Source organism: Agelaius phoeniceus, chromosome 29, assembly GCF_051311805.1.
Source record: "Agelaius phoeniceus isolate bAgePho1 chromosome 29, bAgePho1.hap1, whole genome shotgun sequence".
Lineage (NCBI taxonomy): Eukaryota > Metazoa > Chordata > Aves > Passeriformes > Icteridae > Agelaius > Agelaius phoeniceus.
In genome coordinates, this window is record NC_135293.1 from 5,038,055 (window position 1) to 5,059,670 (window position 21,616).

Genomic DNA, 21,616 nt, shown 5'->3' on the forward strand with positions numbered 1-21,616 from the left:
AGGCTCCCCAGGGAATGGTGCCAAGGCTGCCACAGCTCCAGGAGCTCCCAGGGCTGCTCAGGGTGGGGTTCTTGGGGTGGCTGGGCAGGGACAGGGGCTGGGATCAATGATCCCTGAGGGTCCCTTCCAGCTCAGGATATTCCAGGAAAACTCTTTAAGTTACTGCCAGCTGGGGACTGGAGGAAGCACTGGTTATTGACACAAATGGAGTTTGATGTGAGACCAGAGCAGTGGCCAGAGAGAGTGGACACACTGCTGTGCACACCTCTGCTGTAGTGTCTGACACTGATCCCTTCCAACTGCTGCTCCAAGCAGGATTCTTAACAAAAAGCTAATACATCATTCATTAAAGGAAAATTGATTTCTCTGACTTGCTTTGGGAAGGAGGCTGCCTTGTGGTGTTTCTCAGCGTGTGGATACTGGAATGGAATGGTGAGGAGCACAGCAACTGGAATTCAGGTGCTGGCTGGTGTCTCATTCCCAAAGCTGGGGTTCCCAGTGGCTGTTCCTCGGCAGACACCTCTCCTGGCGGTACCACAGCCGGGAATTTGCCACTGCAGCTGCAGTAGGTGTTGGTTTACACGCTTTCCTGGAAAACTTTTCATTGCTTTGTCTTCCCTCCGGTTCCTCGTGTGCAGATTTCCCCCCCCCCCTTTTTTTTTTTTTTTGTTGTGTTTTGTTGTTGTTGTTGTTGGGTTTTTTGAGCGGTTTTTTTTGGTATGCTGCTGTTGCACGGAACGAACCCCCGAGCCCCCGCCGGGGGCAGCCCCAGGGCGAGAGGCCGGTTCTCCCCGGGGGTCCGGGCGGGTCCGCGTCCCCGGGGCGCGGGGCGGGGCCGGGGGTCGCGGGGCCGCCAGTGCGGCCGGGGCAGGCGCGGGGGAAGATGCCCAAAGCGGCGCTGCCGGGACACCGGGGGGGCCCGCGGCGCTCGGCGCTGGGGTAAGGCCGGGACCGTGCGGGTTCGCCGGGGGGAGCGGAGCTGGCACGGGGGGGGGGGCACCACGCGGGGGCGGCGGGGGGAGGGACTATATGCGGGCGGAGGGATCCGGGCGCGGCGGGCGGTGGGAGGCGGCTCGGTGGGTGGAAGGGGCGGGCGGAGGGAGCGGCGCGCACCGGACGGCGGGAGCGGGGCCAGGGCCGGGACCGGCACCGGGAGCGCAGCGGGAACGGGACGAGCCGGGCCGCGGCGCCGCCTCCCGGGGGCAGCGGGAGCGCGGAAGGGCCGGCGGCGGCAGGAGAGCGCGGCGGCCGGGAGGAGCCGGCGGGAGGCGGCCGGAGCCAGGCGGGAGCGGGCCGGGAGGAGCCGCCATGGAGCGGAAGAGGTGGGAGCGCTCGGCGGGGCCGCCCCGGGCGCGGGGGGCCGGGCCGGGGCTGCAGCCACAGGTGGAGGGGAAGGGAGCGGGGAGCCGGCCCGGGGCGGCCGCGGGGGGCCGGGGATGCTCGGCCCCCCTCAGGGATCGGGGAGCGCCGTGAGGAGCCCCCGCGTCCCCTCAGAGCGGCTGCTGCCCTGCGGGCACTCGCGGTTCTTTATTGTCGAAGGAGCAGCGCGGGGGGTGCTCCTCCTCCCTCGGGGCTCGCTCCGCTGCCTTTTGGGTGTACTCGGGGATTGTGGGGAGGGAGCCTGGGCTGCTCGCGGTGCTGGCCCCGGGGCGGGTCGGGATGCGCCTTGCCGGGAGTGTGGCTGCGGGGGGAGCACATGGCCCGGGAGCTGGAGGGGTTCTATTTATAGCCCTGCATGGCTCATATGGCTGTAGGTGGCCATATGGATCCTCCCCGCACCCACGAGGCACCCGCGGGCTGAGGTGTGAAACTCGGGTCCAGCGGGAGCTGGGAACGCAGCAGGAGCTGTCCGTGTCCTCACCTGGCCCTGCCTGTCGGGAAAATCCAAACCCTCAACTTCTGCCTCTGACACAGGATCCTCACAGCATGGTTTGGGCTGGGAGGGACCTTGAAGCCCATCTCATCCTACCCTGCCATGGGCAGGACGCCTTCCACTGGACCAGGTGGCTCCCAGCCCCGTCCAACCTGGCCTTGGACACTTCCAGGGATGGGACAGACACAGCTTTAGCTCCAGGTTTCATTTTTAGAATCAGGTTATGGTTGTGAGAAAAGGGGGAGTGAACCAGAAAGTGCTATCCTCGAGAACGTGAAGCCGATTCTGCTGCTGCAGCTTGGAGGTGAGGGCAGGATGAGTCCACCACCAGCAGTTGAAAGCTTCAGAGATTCTGTTTTTCCCAGAACTTGTTAAGTTGCAGTGTCGGAGATGAACTTAAGAAAAAGGGGAAGAGAGGATAAGTAGCATATTTTTATTCCCAAATGATGATGGGTTTTCCCTTTGTATCAATTTGGACAGAGATCAAAGGTAGCATAGAGCTTTGTTGCGCTAATTTTTGGTTTCTGTTGCATTTTGCATTACCTCAGAGTGGCAAATACAGGTGTGGCAGTTCAGTAATATCTGTGAGAGTTCTGCCTGTTGTTTACCTGGGTGATTGTTCTGTCCAGCTCCCAGGCACGTACAGATGCAGGGAGGGGAGGGTTTGTGGAAAGCCCCTGTGAGATGTGTGTGTGAGCCAGTCCCTGGCTGGAAATTCCATCTTCCTCGAGGTCTGAGTACCTGGGCAGGTTTTTACAGCCAGTCCTCGAACCTCATCCTTAGGAGGGTTTCTGGCTGAGAGGGTGGGACCTGTGGGCAGGAGAAGTGCAGGGATGGAGGATTTCAGGAAGAAAATCGTGTCAGGGATTTTGTCAAAGTGGCAGGTTGTCTTTAAGAGAGTTCTGGCTCTCTTCAAACTCGGGGTTCTCACGTGGGGGAAGGAGAATTTAGTGCTGCTTTGTGGGGCTTTTTTTCTTCAGAGTGTTTTTCTCCTGAAGCTTTGATGACCAAGTGTCAGAAATTTGGGATCGCTGTTCGTCCGTGCCTCAGGATATTGACACCACTGTGCTGGGAAACTTCACACTCTTGTGTGAAACTTATTTTGTTGAGAATTCCTTACCTTTGCAGCACAAATGTAAGAAGTTGGAAGGGAATGTTTTTAACACTCCTCCAAGGATATTTTGATCGGTACAGTCTTTTCAAAAAAAATTGTGGAGCAAAATGCTTTCACTGAGTCTGTGCTTTGCTTTTCCTCTGTTGCTCTGGTTTGCCTGCAGGGAAGCTCATCATTTCTCACATGAGAAGGAAATGGCCTCAGGTTGCACTAGGGGACATTTAGGTTGGGTATTAGGGAGATTTTTTTTCATGGAAAGAGTTATAAAGGATTAGAACAGGCTGCCCAGGGCAGTGGTGGCGTCATCATCCCTGGAAATATTCAAAAAACATGTGGATGTGACACCTGGGACATGGTTTAATGGTGAGCATGGTGGTGGTGCTGGGGTGATGGTTGGATCTGATGATCTTAAAGGTCTTTTCCATCTTTAACAATTCCATGATTCCACGATGCCTGAGTTGAGCCCTGCAAAATCATCTGGTTGTAATTTTGTTTGTCCCGGTGTTATGGAGCTGCCATTTGGGCTCTTCTTTAGGGATGTGATGCTTCTGGAAATTTGGGGAGATTTTGTGTGTCTCCAAGTGCTTTGTTGGGGTTTTTTGGGGGTGTTTATTTTAGGTATGGTTTGAGTCCAAGTTGCTGAATGAGGACCCCCCTTGTTGCCCTATGGCATCATCCCAGGGGACAGGGACAGGCCTGGTCCCCGAGGCTGCTCCCTGGGCTGGGGCTGGGGCTGTGTGGGGGTGTGGGGTGCTCTGTGGCAGCTGGAGGTGTCGCCCACCTGGCCGGGTGTGGTGTCCATGGCCGTGCCAGCCCACCCCAGGATGGCCCAGCTGGCTGTGGATGCTGCCCCCAGGGCTGCCGTGGGGATGCTGTGACAGAGGTGCTGGCACTGGTGGTTGTGCAGTGTTTTGGGGTCCCCATCTCCCTGCCAGCATCATCAGGAGCCCCTGGTGCCGGGATTTGCCCGGAGCAGAGCTGGGGAGAGGAGTGAGGGAGGGAGCACGATGGGAAGCAAGAAGGAGAATCATTTTGTGTTCTTCCCTTGCCCCCTCCAGCGAGGACACAGGCTCTTGAGTGTCTGCTTTCAGTGACCCGTTTTCCCTGGGCTGTTCCTGCCTCCATTCCTTCCACAGGCAGGCGGTGGCTGGGTTTGCTCAGGGTTGTTGTTTTTTTTTTTTTTTTTTTGCCTTTTGTCCCTTGCTTCCCAAGTTGTGCAGATCCTGTGCAGACTAAATGGGAGAGCGGAGGGGAGGAGACTCTGATGAGGGAGGAGGGGAGAGGGCCTGGGCAGCCGCTCTCTCCTTAAGGATATAATATAGGCAGGAAACAAAGGCTGAGCTGCACATGGAGAGCAGGGGCACCTGGCAGGCCTGGCCCTTCAATGGGCTGCCCCGAACGCGGCTTCATCTGCCCGGAAAAGTCTGGGAATGAGAGCCGGGGGTGGCTCGGGGTGGCTCCCGGCAGCCAGGTCTGTTTTGTTCGCGGGAGCCAGGCGGCCCAAGCGAATAAAGCCCCGGAGCTGGTGATGGACGAGCGTGGCAAATCCTTTGCAAGTTGTAAACTCCTTTGCAAGTCGGCCGTGTCCTTGCCTTTCACGCAGGGAGCTCTGGCACAGCCTAATTCGGGATCAATCCGGGCTCTCAGCGTCGCTGCCTGGGGGGGTGTTACAGAGCAGAGGTTGGGCTTTGCAGCTTTGTACCAAAATGTCTCGTTTCTGGGCCTCTTTGTGCAAAAGCAGCAGTGCAGGAGGAGCAGAAGAAGGTAAATTCTGTATTTTGGGACATTTAAAGTCACTTTAACAGGGCTCAGAGTTCTTGGTACTGGAGGAGTTTCCGTGTGTCCTGGTGTGTGTCAGGGATCCCACACAAGTTTTGGGTTCCTCTGGCTCCCCCCACACCTCTGACCCTCCCAGGTGTGTGTAGGTGCCCCAATGTCCTGCATGGTCCTGCCAGAGGGTCCCCAGGAGCTCCAGGGGCCCCCATCCCTTCCTTTCTCAGTTCACTGTCACCTTTAGCTCATAGCTTTGCTCCCTGGTCTGCTGTTGTCCCAGAGAGCCTGGGGATGATCCTGCCTTTTGCAAGACCTAATCAGAATAAAAGTTTTTCTTCTGAACATTTCAGTGCTTTTCCTTTGGGCCAAGCTTCCCCAGGAAGAGACAGGACTCTCAGTCATTTCAGGTGGGTTTTTTGAGAATCTGAGCAGCTTTTGAGTTCTTCCTTGCAAAATGACCACAGCACATACTAAACACACAGAGATGAAGGGCTCTGTTCACTTAAAATCCTGTCTTTGACTGTACTGACTGTTCTAGAAGTTACTCTGCACTTTAATGCATTATTTTTAAACCTGCTAAGACACTAAACCCTAAATTAGAGCAGCAGATCTTGGAACAGGGAGCAGTGCCATGTTCTTCATGTAGCAGGAGTTTTTCTTCCTGGCTTCACTGGCAGCAACAGCCCTGCCCTAAAGCTGCTGGAGTTGGTAATTCCTCTCTCTGGATTGAGGCAAATAAGTCCCTTTAGAGTTTGAAAAAGTGATTCACAAATCTGGGGCTGGACACAGCCTCTGCTCCTTGGTCCTACTCTGTGTTGTGTCCTGGCCCAAGTGCAGCTCCACAGGGAGCTGGTCCAGCTGAGGAATAACCAGTGGGGAGTGTTTCCTCCTCCTCCCCTGCCCTCCAAAGATGGATTATTTTCCTCAGCTGGTTCATTTGCATGAGCACTGGGCTGTGTGAGCAGTGGTGGTGGCAGGGAGGAGATCCAGGCAGGATAAGCAGCTTGGGAGCAGTTGGAGCCAGGAGCTTCCTCAGCAGATGCTGTGTGGGATCACCACAACCTTTCAGTCTTAACTCCTTCGAGAGACTTTTTCTAATTTCAGTTTTAGTGTAATTCATATTAAATTGATCTCAGTTTTTGGAGACCTTTTAATACTTTGGTACTTTCTGGTTTTGTTTTTTTTTAAAATCTATTTTTTCATGCACAGCCTGACTTAACCTAATTGCTTTGTCACTGTCCAATACCAGAAATTCTCTGCTTATGCTGGTTTTCCCCTAATAAAGCTTCAGGGCAGGAGACAATATGTGAAAATAAACTTTTCCTTTTGTTTTGTTTTGTTGTTAAGACCTTGGTAAGGTTATCAGCATCTCACCAGTGTGAGATAAGGTGGTAACTGGCATTTTTGGTCTTAAAATGCTTTCCAGCCCATTAAGCTGTGATAGTGGGATGGATATAAGGGAGTGAGCTTCTCCTGGATGTCATCTAGGACTGAATATGCAAGTTGTAAAGTGGAGAAAACCAGAAGTGAAAGTAATTGACAGAATAAAGAGGTGTTGTTATGGTGCTCAGTGAGAAGGTGAAGAATACTTGGTGCTTATTGTCTTTACACAGCCATAACACACTGGCTTATTTTTGCTTTATGAATAAAAAAATAGCTTATGTTGGATTATTAAAAAACAAAAAAACCCAAAGAAAACATCAATAAAGATTTGGAATAATTTGTAACTTCTCTTCAGGTTGAGTCTTAGTGGAAACCCAGGTGTTACAGAAGAGTCTCTCTTCCCTTTTGCCATTAATGGAAAGTTTTAGGGGGTTTTGACATTTATCTTTGCATCACTTTGTGATGCCTTGTTTTGCAGCTTGTCAGTATTAACTTCTGGTTTTCTCTTTTTCTGAAGTCTTCAGGATGCTACAAAAGACATAGAATCAAACCTGAATGTGCTGTTCAAGGGGTGGGGAGAGGAGACAAGGAGCATTTTTGGTGCTGGTCAAATGCAACAGTCCTGGGAGAAGAAATTATACTTAAAAATGTGCATTTACTGTGAGAGACAGCTGAATGAAAAGTGCATCTGTGCTGAGATCTCCCTTGATGGTTATTGTGTGCATTGTGCTACATTTGTTTATCTGATCTGAATCTTCCTCTTGACATACAAAACCATTTTAACTTCATTTGTGTGTTCCACATCAGAAGCAGTCGATATGAAAACATTTTAGAGTCGAACGTCAGCTTCATTCTGCAAAGTCCAACATGTGGTTTTCAGCATGGCAATAAAAATCCTCCCTCTGCTGAGCTGCAGAGGAGGTGCAGAGGGTGGAGGTGTCCCTGGGGGTGGACACCTGGTGTGTTTCTTGCAGCCCCAGTGGGAAGAAGTTCCGCAGCAAGCCGCAGCTGGCGCGGTACCTGGGCAGCTCCATGGACCTGGGCACCTTCGACTTCCGCACGGGGAAGATGCTGATGAACAAAATGAACAAGAACAGGCAGAGGATGCGCTACGACTGCTCCAACCAGGCCAAAGTAAGAGCGAGAGGCGCTGCTGCTGCTCCCCCTCCCTGCTGAGGAACTGCCAGAGCAGCCTGGGAGAGAGGGAGAATGCAGCAGTTCATAGCTGGAGTGTGAATTGGAGCTGTGTCAGAACAGCTCTGCTGCTGGGGGTTGGACAAGTGCTGCTCCCAGGGGGTTGGTGCTGGGGAGGAGAGTTGTGTCACTGCTCAGTCTTCTGTGGAGGAGGGCAGGGAAGAGACTGTCACCTTCCTCAGTTCCCAGCACGAGAGAGGCATTGCCCTGTGGGGATGAGTGCAGAGGAGCCCCTCTGCTCTGGAGCCAGCCTGGCACAGCTGGGGCTGCTCACCTGGACAAGAGAAGGCTCCAGGGACACCTGAGAGCCCCTGGCAGGGCCTGAAGGGGCTCCAGGAGAGCTGCAGAGGGACTGGGGACAAGGCCTGCAGGGACAGGAGCCAGGCAATGGCTCCCAGTGCCAGAGGGCAGGGCTGGGTGGGATCTTGGCAATCAGGAATTGTTCCCTGGCAGGGTGGGCAGGCCCTGGCCCAGGGTGCCCAGAGCAGCTGGGGCTGCCCCTGCATCCCTGGCAGTGCCCAAGGCCAGGCTGGACAGGGCTGGGAGCAGCCTGGGACAGTGGGAGGTGTCCCTGCCATGGCAGGGGTGGCACTGGATGGGCTTTAGGATCCCTTCCAATCTAAACCATTCTGGGATTCTGTGATCTCCCTCTCTGGAGTGTGAGCTCACCTCCTCCAGCACAATCTGCTCCAGAGCCCCACATTTCCTGGAGCTGTGCAGCAGCTCTGCCCTGCCCTTGCCTTTGGTTTGAGAGGAGAGGAGGGGTTTGGGTCCTCAGGGATGAGGAGATGCTGCAGCTCCTCCAGTGCTGTGCTGCTGACCCAGCTTTGGCACTGATGGAAGGGGAGGTGGCATTTGGGGCAAAAAGCCTGACAGGGAGGAGGGCTGTGAGGCCTATTTGTAGAACAAAATAAAAGATTCTCTAGCTGCTAATTCAGATTGTTGAGGTGTCAGGATGGCAGTGACAGGCTCCCTGTCTGGATTGATTGTCCCAAGTCATTCCTAAGGATCTTCATCAGATGCTCAAATCTTTCCCAGAACCCAAGAGCTGCTGTGTATGCACCTAAACACTGAATGTGGAAAAGGCACAATGCTCATTTCTGAAATACATCAGCCAGTCAAGGATCATCATCACGAGAGTGCTGGGAACATTTCTTACAGTCCTGGTGCTGCAGGGATATTTTGAGACCTGCCTTGAGGCACAGAGCAGCAGCTCACACACCTCTCAGGCTAAAAATTCTGCCCAAAACTCTCAATAAATGTACAAATGTTATCACTGGCTTCTGAAAGGATTAGCACCCAGATGGTTCAGAATTATATTTGTCCTGAATACATCTTTTCTACATCTCATGAATAAATCTGTGAAGCAGACACAGTGTTTGCATCCCTGAGAACAAAGCGTGTCCTACAGCCATTCCAAGAGTTGTGTGTTGGATTTTGGGAATGAGGAACAGCCTTCCTATGCTTCCCCTAACAGAAAATGCAGTCATGTAGTGCAAAATTGATTATGAGCTGCATTTAAAAGCTGAGCTTTGTTCAGAACCAAAGGTAAAAAAAGGGATTCAGCTTTCAGTGGTGTTGGTTTGTTCATTGGTCACTACTGGATTTAGAAGGAATGGTTTGGAGTGGTTTCTGGATTCAGAAACCAGCCTAAATCTCTGCTTGAAAATTTTTTATTTATTACAAATATTGTGTTGTAGCCCTCTCTTTTAGTGATTACACATGGTTTGTTCTGACTCCTAAAGTCATTAAAAATGGGAGTAAAACTGATGTGTGTGAACTCACATGGGAGGAGGCTGCTATGTTAAACAGAATGAGTGGAAAACTTTGATAGGTCTAAGGCAAGATTTGAATTTAGTTATGTATTTTTAGCAGCCTAACTTGTATAACTTGAGATTTGACAAGATTTGAAGCCCAGGAACTGTTCCCTGCTGCACTTCTTTGTGGCTGTAGTAGCATTTCAGCAAACTGAAAACATTTCTGTGGGTTTTTCCTTTTCTTTTTGTGTGAAACAGGGCAAGCCTGATTTGAACACAGCCCTGCCTGTGAGACAGACAGCCTCTATCTTCAAACAGCCTGTCACCAAGATCACAAACCACCCCAGCAACAAGGTGAAGAGTGACCCCCAGAAAGCTGTGGACCAGCCCAGGCAGGTAAGGCTGAGAAACTCCTGGATTTCCTACTGGGAGGATCCCAAAATAATCTGCTTTAATTTTGTGATGCTGAACAAATACTCCCTGGCAATTCCTGATCTCATTTCAGAATTCAGAAAAATCTGATCTTTCAGAAGCAGTGGCTTGCAGTGCTCCCAGCTCTTAAAATCAGAACAAGTCCCATTCCCAGTCTCTAGTTATGGACTCTGCATACTGGGATTTACAAACTCCAGCCTTTGGTTAGATCCCAATTCTGTTGTAGCTAAACCTGAATTTCCTTCATGCTGAAATTCAGTATTATCTACAAAATTCTTCAGACATTGTAACCACTTCAGAGGACACTTGGGTTTAGAACCACTGTCAAATGTTGCAGTTGTGTAAGAATTCCATGTTCCATTAAATCTTTGTTCCATTAAATCCTTGTTCCTGCAGAGATCACATCCATTGTGGTGTTTGTTGCAGTGCAAGGCACTGTACATTAGTAGGAGTAAACTCTGCCAGTATAAGATCATAAATTCACTTTGAATGTTATTGTTAATACAAAATCAGTGGTTTTATTATCATAGTGTGTATTTGCAAGCAAGAGAGCACACCAAAATTAAAGGAAAGGGTGCTCAGGACAAGGGAAGGTAAAATAAGCTGTACCTGTTGGAACACTGAAAACCTTTTCTGAAAACTTCAAAAACCACTTTTTGAAAGCAGTTTTTAAGAATTTAATAAACCCAGTTCAACTAGAACCCAGGTGTGAGATGGAACTTATCTGAAATGGGTGGGGTTTTTGGTGGTTGGGGTGGGTTTTTTGTTTATTCAGCAGGTTGGCAGGGCCTTACCATGGTTTTCTGGGGAAGCAGATCCTGTATGTTCACAGTGTGGTTGCTGTTCCTGCAGCTTTTATAGTTAAGGCAAAAAAGAGAACACTAAAGATAAAATACCCTCTCCCAGTTCTGAGCTGGATTTGTGTTCCTGTTTAAGATACTTTACTGGATTGCAGAATATTTTGACTTTTTCTCAGCAGACTCCAGATGTTTCTCCAAAATTTGAAAGCGGTGCCAAGTCCCATCATGCACTGGCTTAAAAATCCCAGAATTCTTGGGGGCTGGAAGGGATCTTAAAGATGATCCCATTCCACCCTCCCACCATGGGTTGGGACACTTTGCACTATCCCAGGTTGCTCCAAACCCCATCCAGCCTGGTTTTGGACAATTCCAGGACTGGGACAGCCACAGCTTTTCTGGGTAACAAAAAAAAACCCCAAAAAACAAACAAATCACCTATTTGAAGGGCTAAGGAATATCCAGGCTGTGTTTGGGCTGTGACTGCCTCATTCCCCTTTTTGGAAAAGTCATGTGGGGTTAGTTGCACTTGGATTTTGACAGGCAGGAAAAAGGGGTGGGATGTGCATGGACTGTTTGAGGTGAATTCTTAATTTCTCAAAACCTTGATAAAAATGGGTTTTTTTGCAAGACAGTTGATCCTCCAGCTGTGCATTGCTATCCTCCTGATATCTCTCCTGCACCAGCTGCAGAGTTAAAAGTGTATCAGGGTGATGTATTTGAATTTCTACCACATCACACATTCAGCCTTTTAAGCCTGGGGAGAACCTGTGACTCAAAATCTGGTAAAGGAGAGACGTGGGGAAAGGACCAAACTGAAGGAAGAAAATAATACTTTACCTTGAATTCTTGCATTCCTTAACTTTCTGTGGCTATGTAGGAGAGAAACAGGGTGCAAACAAGGCTGTCTCATGTGACAGTGTTCACAGGGGTCTGAGGATGAGGATCTGACTCCATGTTTCAGAAGGCTTCATTTATTATTTTATGATATATATTATATTAAAACTATACTAAAAGAATAGAAGAAAGGATTTCATCAGAAGGCTGGCTAAGAATAGCAAAAGAAAGAATGATAACAAAGGTTTGTGGCTCAGACAGAGAGTCCAAACCAGCTGGGCTGTGATTGGCCATTAATTAGAAACAACCACATGAGACCAATCCCAGATGCACCTGTTGCATTCCACAGCAGCAGATAACCATTGGTTACATTGTGTTCCTGAGGCCTCTCAGCTTCTCAGGAAGAAAAATCTTAAGGAAGGGATTTTTCAGAAAATATCATGGCTGCAGTCTCACACTGTGGGCTTGCAGCTGAAAGTCAGCAAGCCTGGCCTTGGCTGCAGCTCAGAGCAGTGAAAGTTCCAGGCCCTGGAAGAAAAGAGAGTTTTCCAAGGCAGCAAACGGGAGAGAGGAGATGTGGGGCTGTGTTGGAGCCCTGGCTGCTGAGAATTTCAGACTTTCTGTGCTGCCAGGCACTGACCCCCCAGAGAACACTGCATTGACCTGAGGCTGTGGAGAAGGCTTCCAAAATGGAATCACAGAACTGGGATTGTGGGAGTGGAGTTTGAATAGAAATGTGTGATATCACAAGGTGGAAAACAGAGTTTAAGGTTTTAGAATATAATAATATATATAAAGCAAGATGGAGGTTTTAGGGTAGAGGCTGGTCCTTTTTCTGCACCTCCTTCCTTCTCCTTCCTCCTTCTCCTTCCTCCTTCTCCTTCCTCCTTCTCCTTCCTCCTTCTCCTTCCTTCTTCTCCTTCCTTCTTCTCCTTCCTTCTTCTCCTTCCTTCTTCTCCTTCCTTCTTCTCCTTCCTTCTTCTCCTTCCTTCTTCTCCTTCCTTCTTCTCCTTCCTTCTTCTCCTTCCTTCTTCTCCTTCCTTCTTCTCCTTCCTTCTTCTCCTTCCTTCTTCTCCTTCCTTCTTCTCCTTCCTTCTTCTCCTTCCTTCTTCTCCTTCCTTCTTCTCCTTCCTTCTTCTCCTTCCTTCTTCTCCTTCCTTCTTCTCCTTCCTTCTTCTCCTTCCTTCTTCTCCTTCCTTCTTCTCCTTCCTTCTTCTCCTTCCTTCTTCTCCTTCCTTCTTCTCCTTCCTTCTTCTCCTTCCTTCTTCTCCTTCCTTCTTCTCCTTCCTTCTTCTCCTTCCTTCTTCTTTCTTCTCCTTATTTCTTCTCCTTCTTCTCCATGGGTTTGGGTGATTTTGTGTAATTGGATAAAAAAGTCCACAATATGAGCTATGGGTTGGTTGTTTATTGGGTAAAAAGTAAAAATAATTTAGGAGTCATTTGTTAATTGGATAGTTTATCCTTAAAAGGATAAACTATCTCTCTCTCTTGTAGAGAGAGATAGGGCTCTGTTTTTAGTTTGTTGGAGTGAAGTGATGTAGAACTCAGGGTTGGTGAGACTGTAACATAGATTAGAGCTAATAAACATCTGAGTCCCAACAAGAAATACCATCTCACACATTTAATCCCAGCCCTGGCACAAAGAAGCTAAGACTCCACAGGGCTGATTGGCAGTGAGGATTGTTCCTGCTGTTGGAGGTGGCAGATCCCTTCTGTGGTAAATCCACATTAAATGTCCCCAGCCCTGCTGTTCCCTGTCTGCACAGGAAGCAGGGATTTTGTGGAGCTGTCAGTTCCACTCCTGGCTGTGCCAGTAACACCAATAACCACCTGCTTTGACTGCAGCTCTTCTGGGAGAAGAAGCTGAGTGGCCTGAATGCCTTTGACATTGCAGAGGAGCTGGTGAAGACAATGGACCTTCCCAAAGGGCTGCAAGGTAATCAGAGGATGCCCTTCACTCAGGGCTGGCACTGGGCACCTGGCAGGAGGGGGTGAAGGTGCTGGGGGTGTTGCCAGAGCCTGGCAGGGCCGTGGCCATTCCTGCTGCAGCAGGAGCTGTGGTGCTGCCTGGGCTCCCAGTGCCCTTTGTTCTGAGGGGACACTGAAGCAAAGCTTCTCAGTCTTTTGGGGATTCATTTTCAGAAACAGCAGAGCATCCCAAATTGCTGTTTGAGTTTGGGTTGGAAGGGACCTCAAAGCCCATCCCACTTCACCCAGTGCCATGGACAGGGACACTTTCCACTGTCCCCACTGAAGGGCACCCAGGTCCCTCCAGGGGTGCAGGGCACCCCAAGGCCTCCAGAGCCTCCCCTCATGGCAGGGACTCCAGCTCACCCTGGCCCTGCTGGGGCTCCAGCACCTCTGGGTGTCCCACTGCCCCTGGGTGCCACTCTCCAGGGTGTCACTGTGTGCAGATCTGTGGGTTTGCCACGGCCTCTGTGTCCCCTCAGCCCTGGGTGCTGCTGGCCTCAGGTCCCTGCTGTCCCCACACAGGGCCTGAGGGGCCTGGCCAGCCCTGCAGGGCCAGAGTGAAACCCTGGTGCCACACGGAGGGTGGGTACAGCTGGGACAGAGTGACAATGAGGTGGCCAAGTGAGCAAGGGATCACGAGCATGGAGAAAGGTTTGGGTTGGGAGGGACCTCAAAGCCCATCCAGTGCCACCCCTGCCATGGCAGGGACACCTCCCACTGTCCCAGGCTGCTCCCAGCCCTGTCCAGCCTGGCCTTGGGCACTGCCAGGGATGCAGGGGCAGCCACAGCTGCTCTGGGCACCCTGGGCCAGGGCCTGCCCACCCTGCCAGGGAACAATTCCTGATTGCCAAGATCCCATCCAGCCCTGCCCTCTGGCACTGGGAGCCATTGCCTGGCTCCTGTCCCTGCAGGCCTTGTCCCCAGTCCCTCTGCAGCTCTCCTGGAGCCCCTTCAGGCCCTGCCAGGGGCTCTCAGGTGTCCCTGGAGCTTCTCTTGTCCAGGTGAGCACCCCCAGCTGTGCCAGCCTTGTTCAAGCAGAATGGAAACATCTTCCTTTCCCAGCTTGGTGATTTTTATTATCTTTTTGGTTCTAACAATGAGGAACTGCTCTTAAGTTTCAATACCCTCAGAGAGCTGCAAAGGTGCTGTTAGAAGCATTTAGGTCTGAGATTTATGTCATGTGAGCTTTCCAACTGACAGCCTGTGCTTTGCCATTAAAATTTCATTCCCATTGTCCTGATTTCCTGCTCCCTGCCTGGGGCAGTGCTGCTCATGGATTTCCCTCCCCCTTGCAGGGGTTGGCCCTGGCTGCACAGATGAGACTCTGCTCTCTGCCATCGCCAGTGCCCTGCACACCAGCACCATGCCCATCACTGGGCAGCTCTCTGCAGCTGTGGAGAAGAACCCTGGGGTCTGGCTCAACACCTCCCAGCCTCTCTGCAAAGCCTTCATGGTGACAGATGAAGATATCAGGTAGGAGCTGGAAATAGCTCTTGCTGTTCTGGAGCGAGGTTCCTTGTGCTCAAACAGTGCTTTGCTTTTCTTTCTGAGTGTCTGATGGAACACTGTGCCTTGGGAATTCATTGGAATGGCTCTCTAGCAAGAGAGTAGACAAAAGTAGTTACACTAAGCTCTGTCATGTGCTTAAAGCCCACTGGTTTTTATTTTGGCCATGCTCAGTTACTCTGCAGTTTCAGGCTCATGTTTGTTTTTCGTGTCAAGATCCCTTTTATTACAAAAGTGTCTGAGCTGGGAGAACTTTGACTGAGGCACCTCTGAGCAGAAATAGCATTGGAGAAATCCTGTACAGTGGGATTGGATTCTCTTCACCTTCCTCTGTGTCTGTAAATGAATTAAATAAAATGTATGGATTGACCAAACCCAAGCCATGCCTGCTGACAGGGAACAAGGATGCAGCTTATTCTGCTATAGGTTGCTGTAGTAATTAAATATTGTTAAATCAGGATTGGTCAAACTCAGCTTTAAGCTTTTAATGGAGAACTGACTATACCAAAGGCCTGCAGCATGCAATTTGCATTCATTAAGTGTTTAAAGGCAGTCCTTGCTTTGACTGCTTGATAAATCTTTTGGAATTGCAGGATGATTTTTCTGGGCTTGATTGAGACATAAATGGCCAGGAAAAAGAGTCTGTTTGTAACTTTGATGTCCTGTGGCTGAGGTGAAATAGGAGCCCCATGAGCCACTGGTTGTTGATCACTTCTTTGCTGTGCTTTGACTTCTTAGGGTTAGGACTCAAAAGGAAAATGAGCAGAAAGAAATGGCCTGAAACTTAATTTTCTTCAGTCACATTTTTGAAAGTCTTTGCAGGGTTGGCTGACTTGTTAGATATTAGTAGTTAAAAATTAGCATTAGGCTAAAAAAAAGCTGCTAGGTTACCAAATTTCAGCCAGAAATCAACAGGTCTAGGACACATAATATAAATCCTGGACAAATTCTTAAAATGTTTTTCATCTTCACTCAGAGTACAATGCCAGGTGGGGTTTTTTGTTTGGTTTTGGTTTTTTTTTTTTTGTTTTTTTGGTTTTTTGTTTTTTGGTTTTTTTTGTTATACAGTGGAGTTCTTAGAGGGCTGTTCCAGTCCATGCTTGTCTGATGTTGGAGGAATTGGAGACTCTTTTCCCTTGCCAGGGGCAGCCCTGGGGCTGATGTTGGGTGTGCTTGTGTTGGGCAGGAAGCAGGAGGAGCTGGTGCAGCAGGTGAGGAAGAGGCTGGAGGAGGCCCTGATGGCTGACATGCTGGCCCACGTGGAGGAGATTGCCAGGGATGGGGAGCCTCCCTCGGAGAAAGAAGGAGCAGAGGAGGAAGGAGAAGAAGAAGAGGAGGAGGAGGAGCAGGACCATGACCAGGAGATGGAAAATGTATAGTCCAGGTGGGTGATTGGGCTGTGCCTCACCTTAAACACTGGGGACAGGAAGGTTTTCAGGAGGAACCTTAAATATTGATCAATCTTTGCTTTTTAGCCTGGGCTTTGAAAGGTGTGGGGGCCTTGGGTCAGGAATGGGGGAGGTGGGCATGAGACCCCACCTGCAGAGCTGCCCCAGCCCTGGGCACCAGCAGCAGGAGGACGTGGAGCTGCTGGAGCCAGGCCAGAGGAGCCACAGAGATGCTGCAAGGGCTGGAGCCCCTCTGCTCTGGAGCCAGCCTGGCACAGCTGGGCCTGCTCACCTGGACAAGAGAAGGCTCCAGGGACACCTGAGAGCCCCTGGCAGGGCCTGAAGGGGCTCCAGGAGAGCTGCAGAGGGACTGGGGACAAGGCCTGCAGGGACAGGAGCCAGGCAATGGCTCCCAGTGCCAGAGGGCAGGGCTGGATGGGATCTTGGCAATCAGGAATTGTTCCCTGGCAGGGTGGGCAGGCCCTGGCACAGGGTGCCCAGAGCAGCTGGGGCTGCCCCTGCATCCCTGGCAGTGCCCAAGGCCAGGCTGGACACTGGGGCTTGGAGCACCAGGAGGGACTGAGGGAGCTGGGGGGACTCAGCCTGGAGAAAAGGAGGCTCAGGGATCAGCCCCAGTTGTCTCAGCCTGTCTCCATAGGAAAGGTTCTCCAGCCTTAAGATCAACTTAGTGGCCTCCTCTGGAGCCTTTGAGACAAGAATCAAGAATGTGGTGGGGGAAAAAAGGGACTTTTTAGGATGAATAGCTGAGGAGCTCCTTTGGAGGGAATGAGGATTTCAGGTGGGAGGAAGATTGATTTTGTTTAGCAATCCTTGAAGCTTGAGGATTGATTATAATGTGCAATCTGCTTGGCCTTTGGGAGATCCCATCTTTTATCTGGGCTCTTTTTTCCCAGTTTCCCCTATCACCAGCAGTGGCTGTATTTGGACAGTGAATGCCTTGAATTCCTTTCTGCTGTAGAGGTCTGGCAACAGGCAGGAGCCAGAACAAACTGAGTGCTGCAGGTGAAACCCAGGAGATAAAGACATGGATGTGTTAGGACAGTGGGATTTCTCCTTTTAAGAAAAGATACAAAAATTCTTTTTGAGTTACAAGGTCTTTGTTTTTCCTCTTTCAGGGAGTTCCATGTAAGAATTCCCAGTATAAACCCATTCAGCAGGGTCAGCACAACCATTCACAGAGCCAAGAGTGCACCATCAGTCCAACTGTACCCCAGAGCCTTTGGATGGACTTCAGGAAACGTGGAAGCTGATGGTTCATTCACTGCAGGGGAGTTCTGCAGATGGAACTTGACTAAACTCTGCTCCCCTTCCTTTTTCTACAGGGGTAGGGTGCTTGGGAATGCAAAACTGGGAGGGGATAAAGAATATCACATGGTGGGAGGGAAAATCCTAGGAACTGAATTTGCTGGCTCTTTTTTTGGGGTTTTTTTTTGGTATTACTTTTTGTGGGTCAGTGCTGGGTGATACATTTTTAAGCTTTTCTATCAAATACTTTTAATGACCCACAGAAACAATTTTCTCTCTAACTCAAGGGAGGGAGATGCTGTTTCACTCCTTGGCTACTCTGCTGTGGGCTACCTGTTTGTACCTGACTGTAGGGAGGTCATTTCATGTTGTGAATGGTTCATTCCATGTGTGAATTGCTGTTTCCTCACAAGACCACATTGGTCTTGGAAGTGTTTGGAAGTGTAGTCTCAGAGCTGAGCTGCCAGTGCCTCTCCCACCTGAGCTGGGGTGAGGAGGGGAAGCTGCACTCGAGGACTTGGGCTGCCAGCTCTGGGAATTTGGGTATTTGGTTATTCCACACCACAGTTTGGATCCAGAGCTCTGTGTGTCCAGACATTTGCCTCCAAGACTCTGTTCAGAATATACCCAGCCTGAGGTATATTTTACTTTGGTTTAAGTCCAGTCAGAAGGACTTTCTCAACTGGGGATGGAAGGATGACTCATTTCTGACTGATAATGAGGAAAACTTCCTCCTTTTTCTCTTCTGGTGCCAAGAACCTGCCCTCTGTTCCTCAGTGTGGAGGGAAGGGGATCCATTCCAGCAGGTGTGGCTACACACCTGCTTTTGTGTGCAGTAATGTTCTGACCTCTTTAAAAAAAAAAAAAAAAGGAAAAAGGTTGATTTTTCTATAATTGATATCTAAAAAAGGAATTTAAAGCTTTTTATTAAGTAATGATTCTTTCTTATTTGCATGTGCAGTGAAGTGACCAGCATTTTGTGTCAACAATTGGACTGATGTGAAACCTGCCTTAATGTGTTTATAAATATTGGGCTTCACCATGGGTACCTTGATTGATCCCTCAGTCTCCTCCAGTACATCTTTGAGCATATTGGGGTAACTTGTGGCTAAAAACGGATTTCTCTGGGAAGGGAGACCAGGAGAGAGGAGGAAGATGAGAGTTGATAGCTTGGGGAATGTGTTTGAATGGGTTGCAGAATTCTTTTAGTCTTAGGGTATCCATTGCTCAACCGTGCGTGGCCGTCTCGGCTGAGAGAACACTACACAGTGGTGCATTAAATACTGTGCCACCAACCAATTGTACAAGTTGTTGGTATCCCAAAACTTGGGGAAGAAAGTAGCTCCCAGAGCCTTTATTGTGTGAGAAAGATTAGCAGGGACAGCCAGGGGCCAGGGAATTGCCTTTGGGAGTAGTGCAGCTTAGTGATCCCTGAAAAATATCCCATGCCAAGGTGATTGATCCTTTATTCACTCTTCTCTTAAAGGTTTGAAAACACAAAATTGGTTGATATTGCTCATTTGAGTGCTGCAAGGAGACTGAATTGTACTTTGCTGATGCTCTGCCAGGTGCTGCTTTGGGGAGCTTTACCTGGCACTGCAGGCAGCAACCATTCTTTTCCTTTCTGAACAGTCTGTTACAGTTACTACTCTGTAAATCTGTCCTCTTGTAAGTCATGGTGTTGAATTAAATGTTTCTCACAAAGAAGAGGTTCTTTTAGTCTGCCTCAAGCCCCTACTGGAGTTTTGTGCTCTGCCCTTTCCATTTCCCCCAGTGGAGCTGCTCTGGGGGTTCAGCTGGGGGCTCCAGTCTGAGATTTGGCTCTGGACATCTGGAGCCTGGCAGAGGGGAGTGTGTGGAGGGAAACTTGTGGAAAGCAGTTCAGTCATGTGCAGAATCCTCTCCTGTGTCCCCAGCAAGGGAGAGGCTGCCAGGGTGTCCCATCTCTTGGCAGGTTGGTGATAGAGTCACAGGATTGTTAAGGTGGGAAAAGATCTTTAAGGTAATAAAGTCCAACCATCAGCCCAGCACCACCACATTCACCACTAAACCCTGTCCCCAAGTGTCACATCCACATTGCTTTTGAACACTCCCAGGGATGATGGCTCCACCACTGCCTTGGGCAGCCTGTGCCAGGCATGGACAATCCTTTCTGTGGGAAAAAAACCAAAAAATATAAAAATATATCCCTAATATCCAATCTAAACCTTCCTGGCTCAACCTGAGTCTATTCCCATGTGGCCCTTTGAATCTCAGCTCCAGCAGTTCATATCCCACCCCAGAGCTGTCCTTGTAACCAGAACAATCTTATTCTGATACTGGCTTTTTGAAAACCTGTTTAATATCTGGAGATGTCTTTATCTACTTTTACTTGGATCTAAACATACCATGGAGGCACCATACCACAGGTCACTGAGATGTTGACACTTTTATTTTGATGCACTAAATACCAATTTAAATTGCTGCCAACTCATTTCATCCCCCCTACCCCTTTCCCAGTTCAGTTCTCTTTCCTTCAGTTTACAGAGTTTATGATGTTTTCATTGATATGGAGGAGTTGCTTGGGCAAAGTGCCAAAAAAGGACCCAGGACTCCTCTCACAGGCAGAGAAAGTGAAATAACTTTACCTGCTTACCAAGGTGAGGAAATCAAGTGTTTGTTTTCACTGACCATGGTGTCTGTTTCATGTTGCTGCAATAACAGCTGGATTACTTTGTGTTATCTCAGCCCTGGACGTGACTGACGGGCATGAAGTGTCTGCCATCATCAAATCTATCCCCAGGGTGGAGAAAGGAGCAGGTTTGAGGTACAACTTGTTAGGCATATGATTAGTAAATAATTTACTTAAGAGCAATGAGTGGAATTGGAGCAACACTTATATTGCATTAATTAATATTCTCTGCTGCTTAGGGTCTTGATGGCTACAATTTTTTCCTCTCCACTTTGTTTTACAAAACCTCAAGATTTAAAGGGAATGTCATTTTCCTGCTGTTTGGGGAGTGTTATTTTTCCTGAATTCTAGCTGGATTAAATTTTGTGCAAACCATAGAATGAATTGGAATGGATATTGGTGCAGTCTGGATTTGGCCAGCAGAGCTCTTGGAGGTGGTTCTGCCCAGGAAAAGTTGGCTCGATTCACATCTGAAATTGAGCTTGCTGAACTGGCTGTTGAGCAAGGAAAGGGAGGAGTTTTCTTGCTTGTAAACTCAGCCCAGCAGGAAGAGCAGAGTCAGGGATGACATGGCTGGACTCTGGGAGTGCAGGCACGTCCAACCCTGCCTGGGGAGGCTCTGCTGTCATGGCTGGACTTTGGGTTGGGAAGGACCTTAAAGCCCATCCACTGCCACCCCTGCCATGGCAGGGACACCTTCACTATGGCCTTGGGCACTGCCAGGGCTCCAGGGGCAGCCCCAGCTGCTCTGGGCACCCTGTGCCAGGGCCTGCCCACCCTCCCAGCCAGGAATCCCTTCCCAGTATCCCATTAAATTCTCATTGCTGCTCTGTGGGATGTGAATGAAGCAGGACACCTGGAAGGACTCCTGGGTCATGTGCTTTTGTCTTGTTTTAAGGAGGGACTATTCTGTCTGGACTGATTGTCCTGGTCCTTGGAAAGAGTGGGATAATGTGTTTGAAGGGGGAGGAGGCAGGAGAATGCTTCATGGAGAAAAAGGAAGTTTTTTGGTAATAACTCTCCAGTCAGGAAATCCTGGTTATTTGGGATTATGTGCATAAGAACAATCTCCAAGAGTCCAGATGCCCATGCAAATACTTGGATAATACCACTTCTCCCCTATCACATAAAATGCATATTCCTCACTGTTGTCACTCTGAACAGGAATTTCTGCATCTGCTGGAATTGCTCCAGACATTGGGGTCGATTGAGGATCCCAGTGTTGCCTATTTTACCTTCCTGCTTTAATGAAACACAGCCATGGGAAGGTGGTGTCCTAATTCTGCAGCACAGAAAATAATGTCCTCTATGGGCTGTAGTGAGCTAAAAATTTGGATTTGTTCTCAGATTAGCAGGGATCAACTTGAATTAATGAGGGAAAACCTTTCTCCCCCTCCTCCTCAGGCTGATCCCGTGAGTAGCTGGAGTGTAGGAGAGAACAGCACAGAACAGAGTGTGCTAAATGGTATTTACAGTGACAGAACATTTGGGAGGGTGGGGAGAGAAAAACGTTTTGAACTCCAGAATGACCCACCAAATGCACTTGGAATTGTCAGGGCATTGCTCAGCAATCTCATTTAGTGCTGCTGATCTCTTACCAATATCCATAACTACTGCTGACTAGCTAATAACAATAACTACTGGTAAGAAATAA

At 49.6% G+C, this 21,616-nt stretch overlaps 1 protein-coding gene across 3 annotated transcripts; it reads left to right on the top strand.

The window, feature by feature from the left end:
* The first annotated feature begins 868 nt into the window (after positions 1-868).
* On the top strand, positions 869-18,998 carry MBD3 (methyl-CpG binding domain protein 3). 3 transcript variants are annotated; one of them, XM_077191390.1, is made up of 8 exons: positions 869-939; positions 5,111-5,167; positions 7,118-7,277; positions 9,353-9,490; positions 13,006-13,096; positions 14,427-14,604; positions 15,824-16,021; positions 17,162-18,998. In XM_077191390.1, the coding sequence occupies exons 1-7, from the start codon at positions 884-886 to the stop codon at positions 16,014-16,016; spliced, it is 873 nt and encodes a 290-aa protein (XP_077047505.1). In that variant the 5' UTR covers positions 869-883; the 3' UTR covers positions 16,017-16,021; positions 17,162-18,998. The 3 variants fall into 3 exon arrangements, with proteins under 3 accessions (XP_077047505.1, XP_054506101.1, XP_077047506.1); XM_054650126.2 differs by lacking the exon at positions 869-939 and adding an exon at positions 1,087-1,322; XM_077191391.1 differs by lacking the exons at positions 869-939; positions 5,111-5,167 and adding an exon at positions 1,087-1,322.
* The last annotated feature ends 2,618 nt before the right edge of the window (positions 18,999-21,616 follow it).

Coding starts and splice junctions, on each gene's coding strand:
- MBD3 (XM_077191390.1), top strand. CDS start 884: ATGCCCAAAGCGGCGCTGCCGGGACACCGGGGGGGCCCGCGGCGCTCG. Junction 5,168..7,117: donor AGGACTCTCAGTCATTTCAG/GTGGGTTTTTTG, acceptor TGTTTCTTGCAG/CCCCAGTGGGAAGAAGTTCC. Junction 9,491..13,005: donor CTGTGGACCAGCCCAGGCAG/GTAAGGCTGAGA, acceptor CTTTGACTGCAG/CTCTTCTGGGAGAAGAAGCT.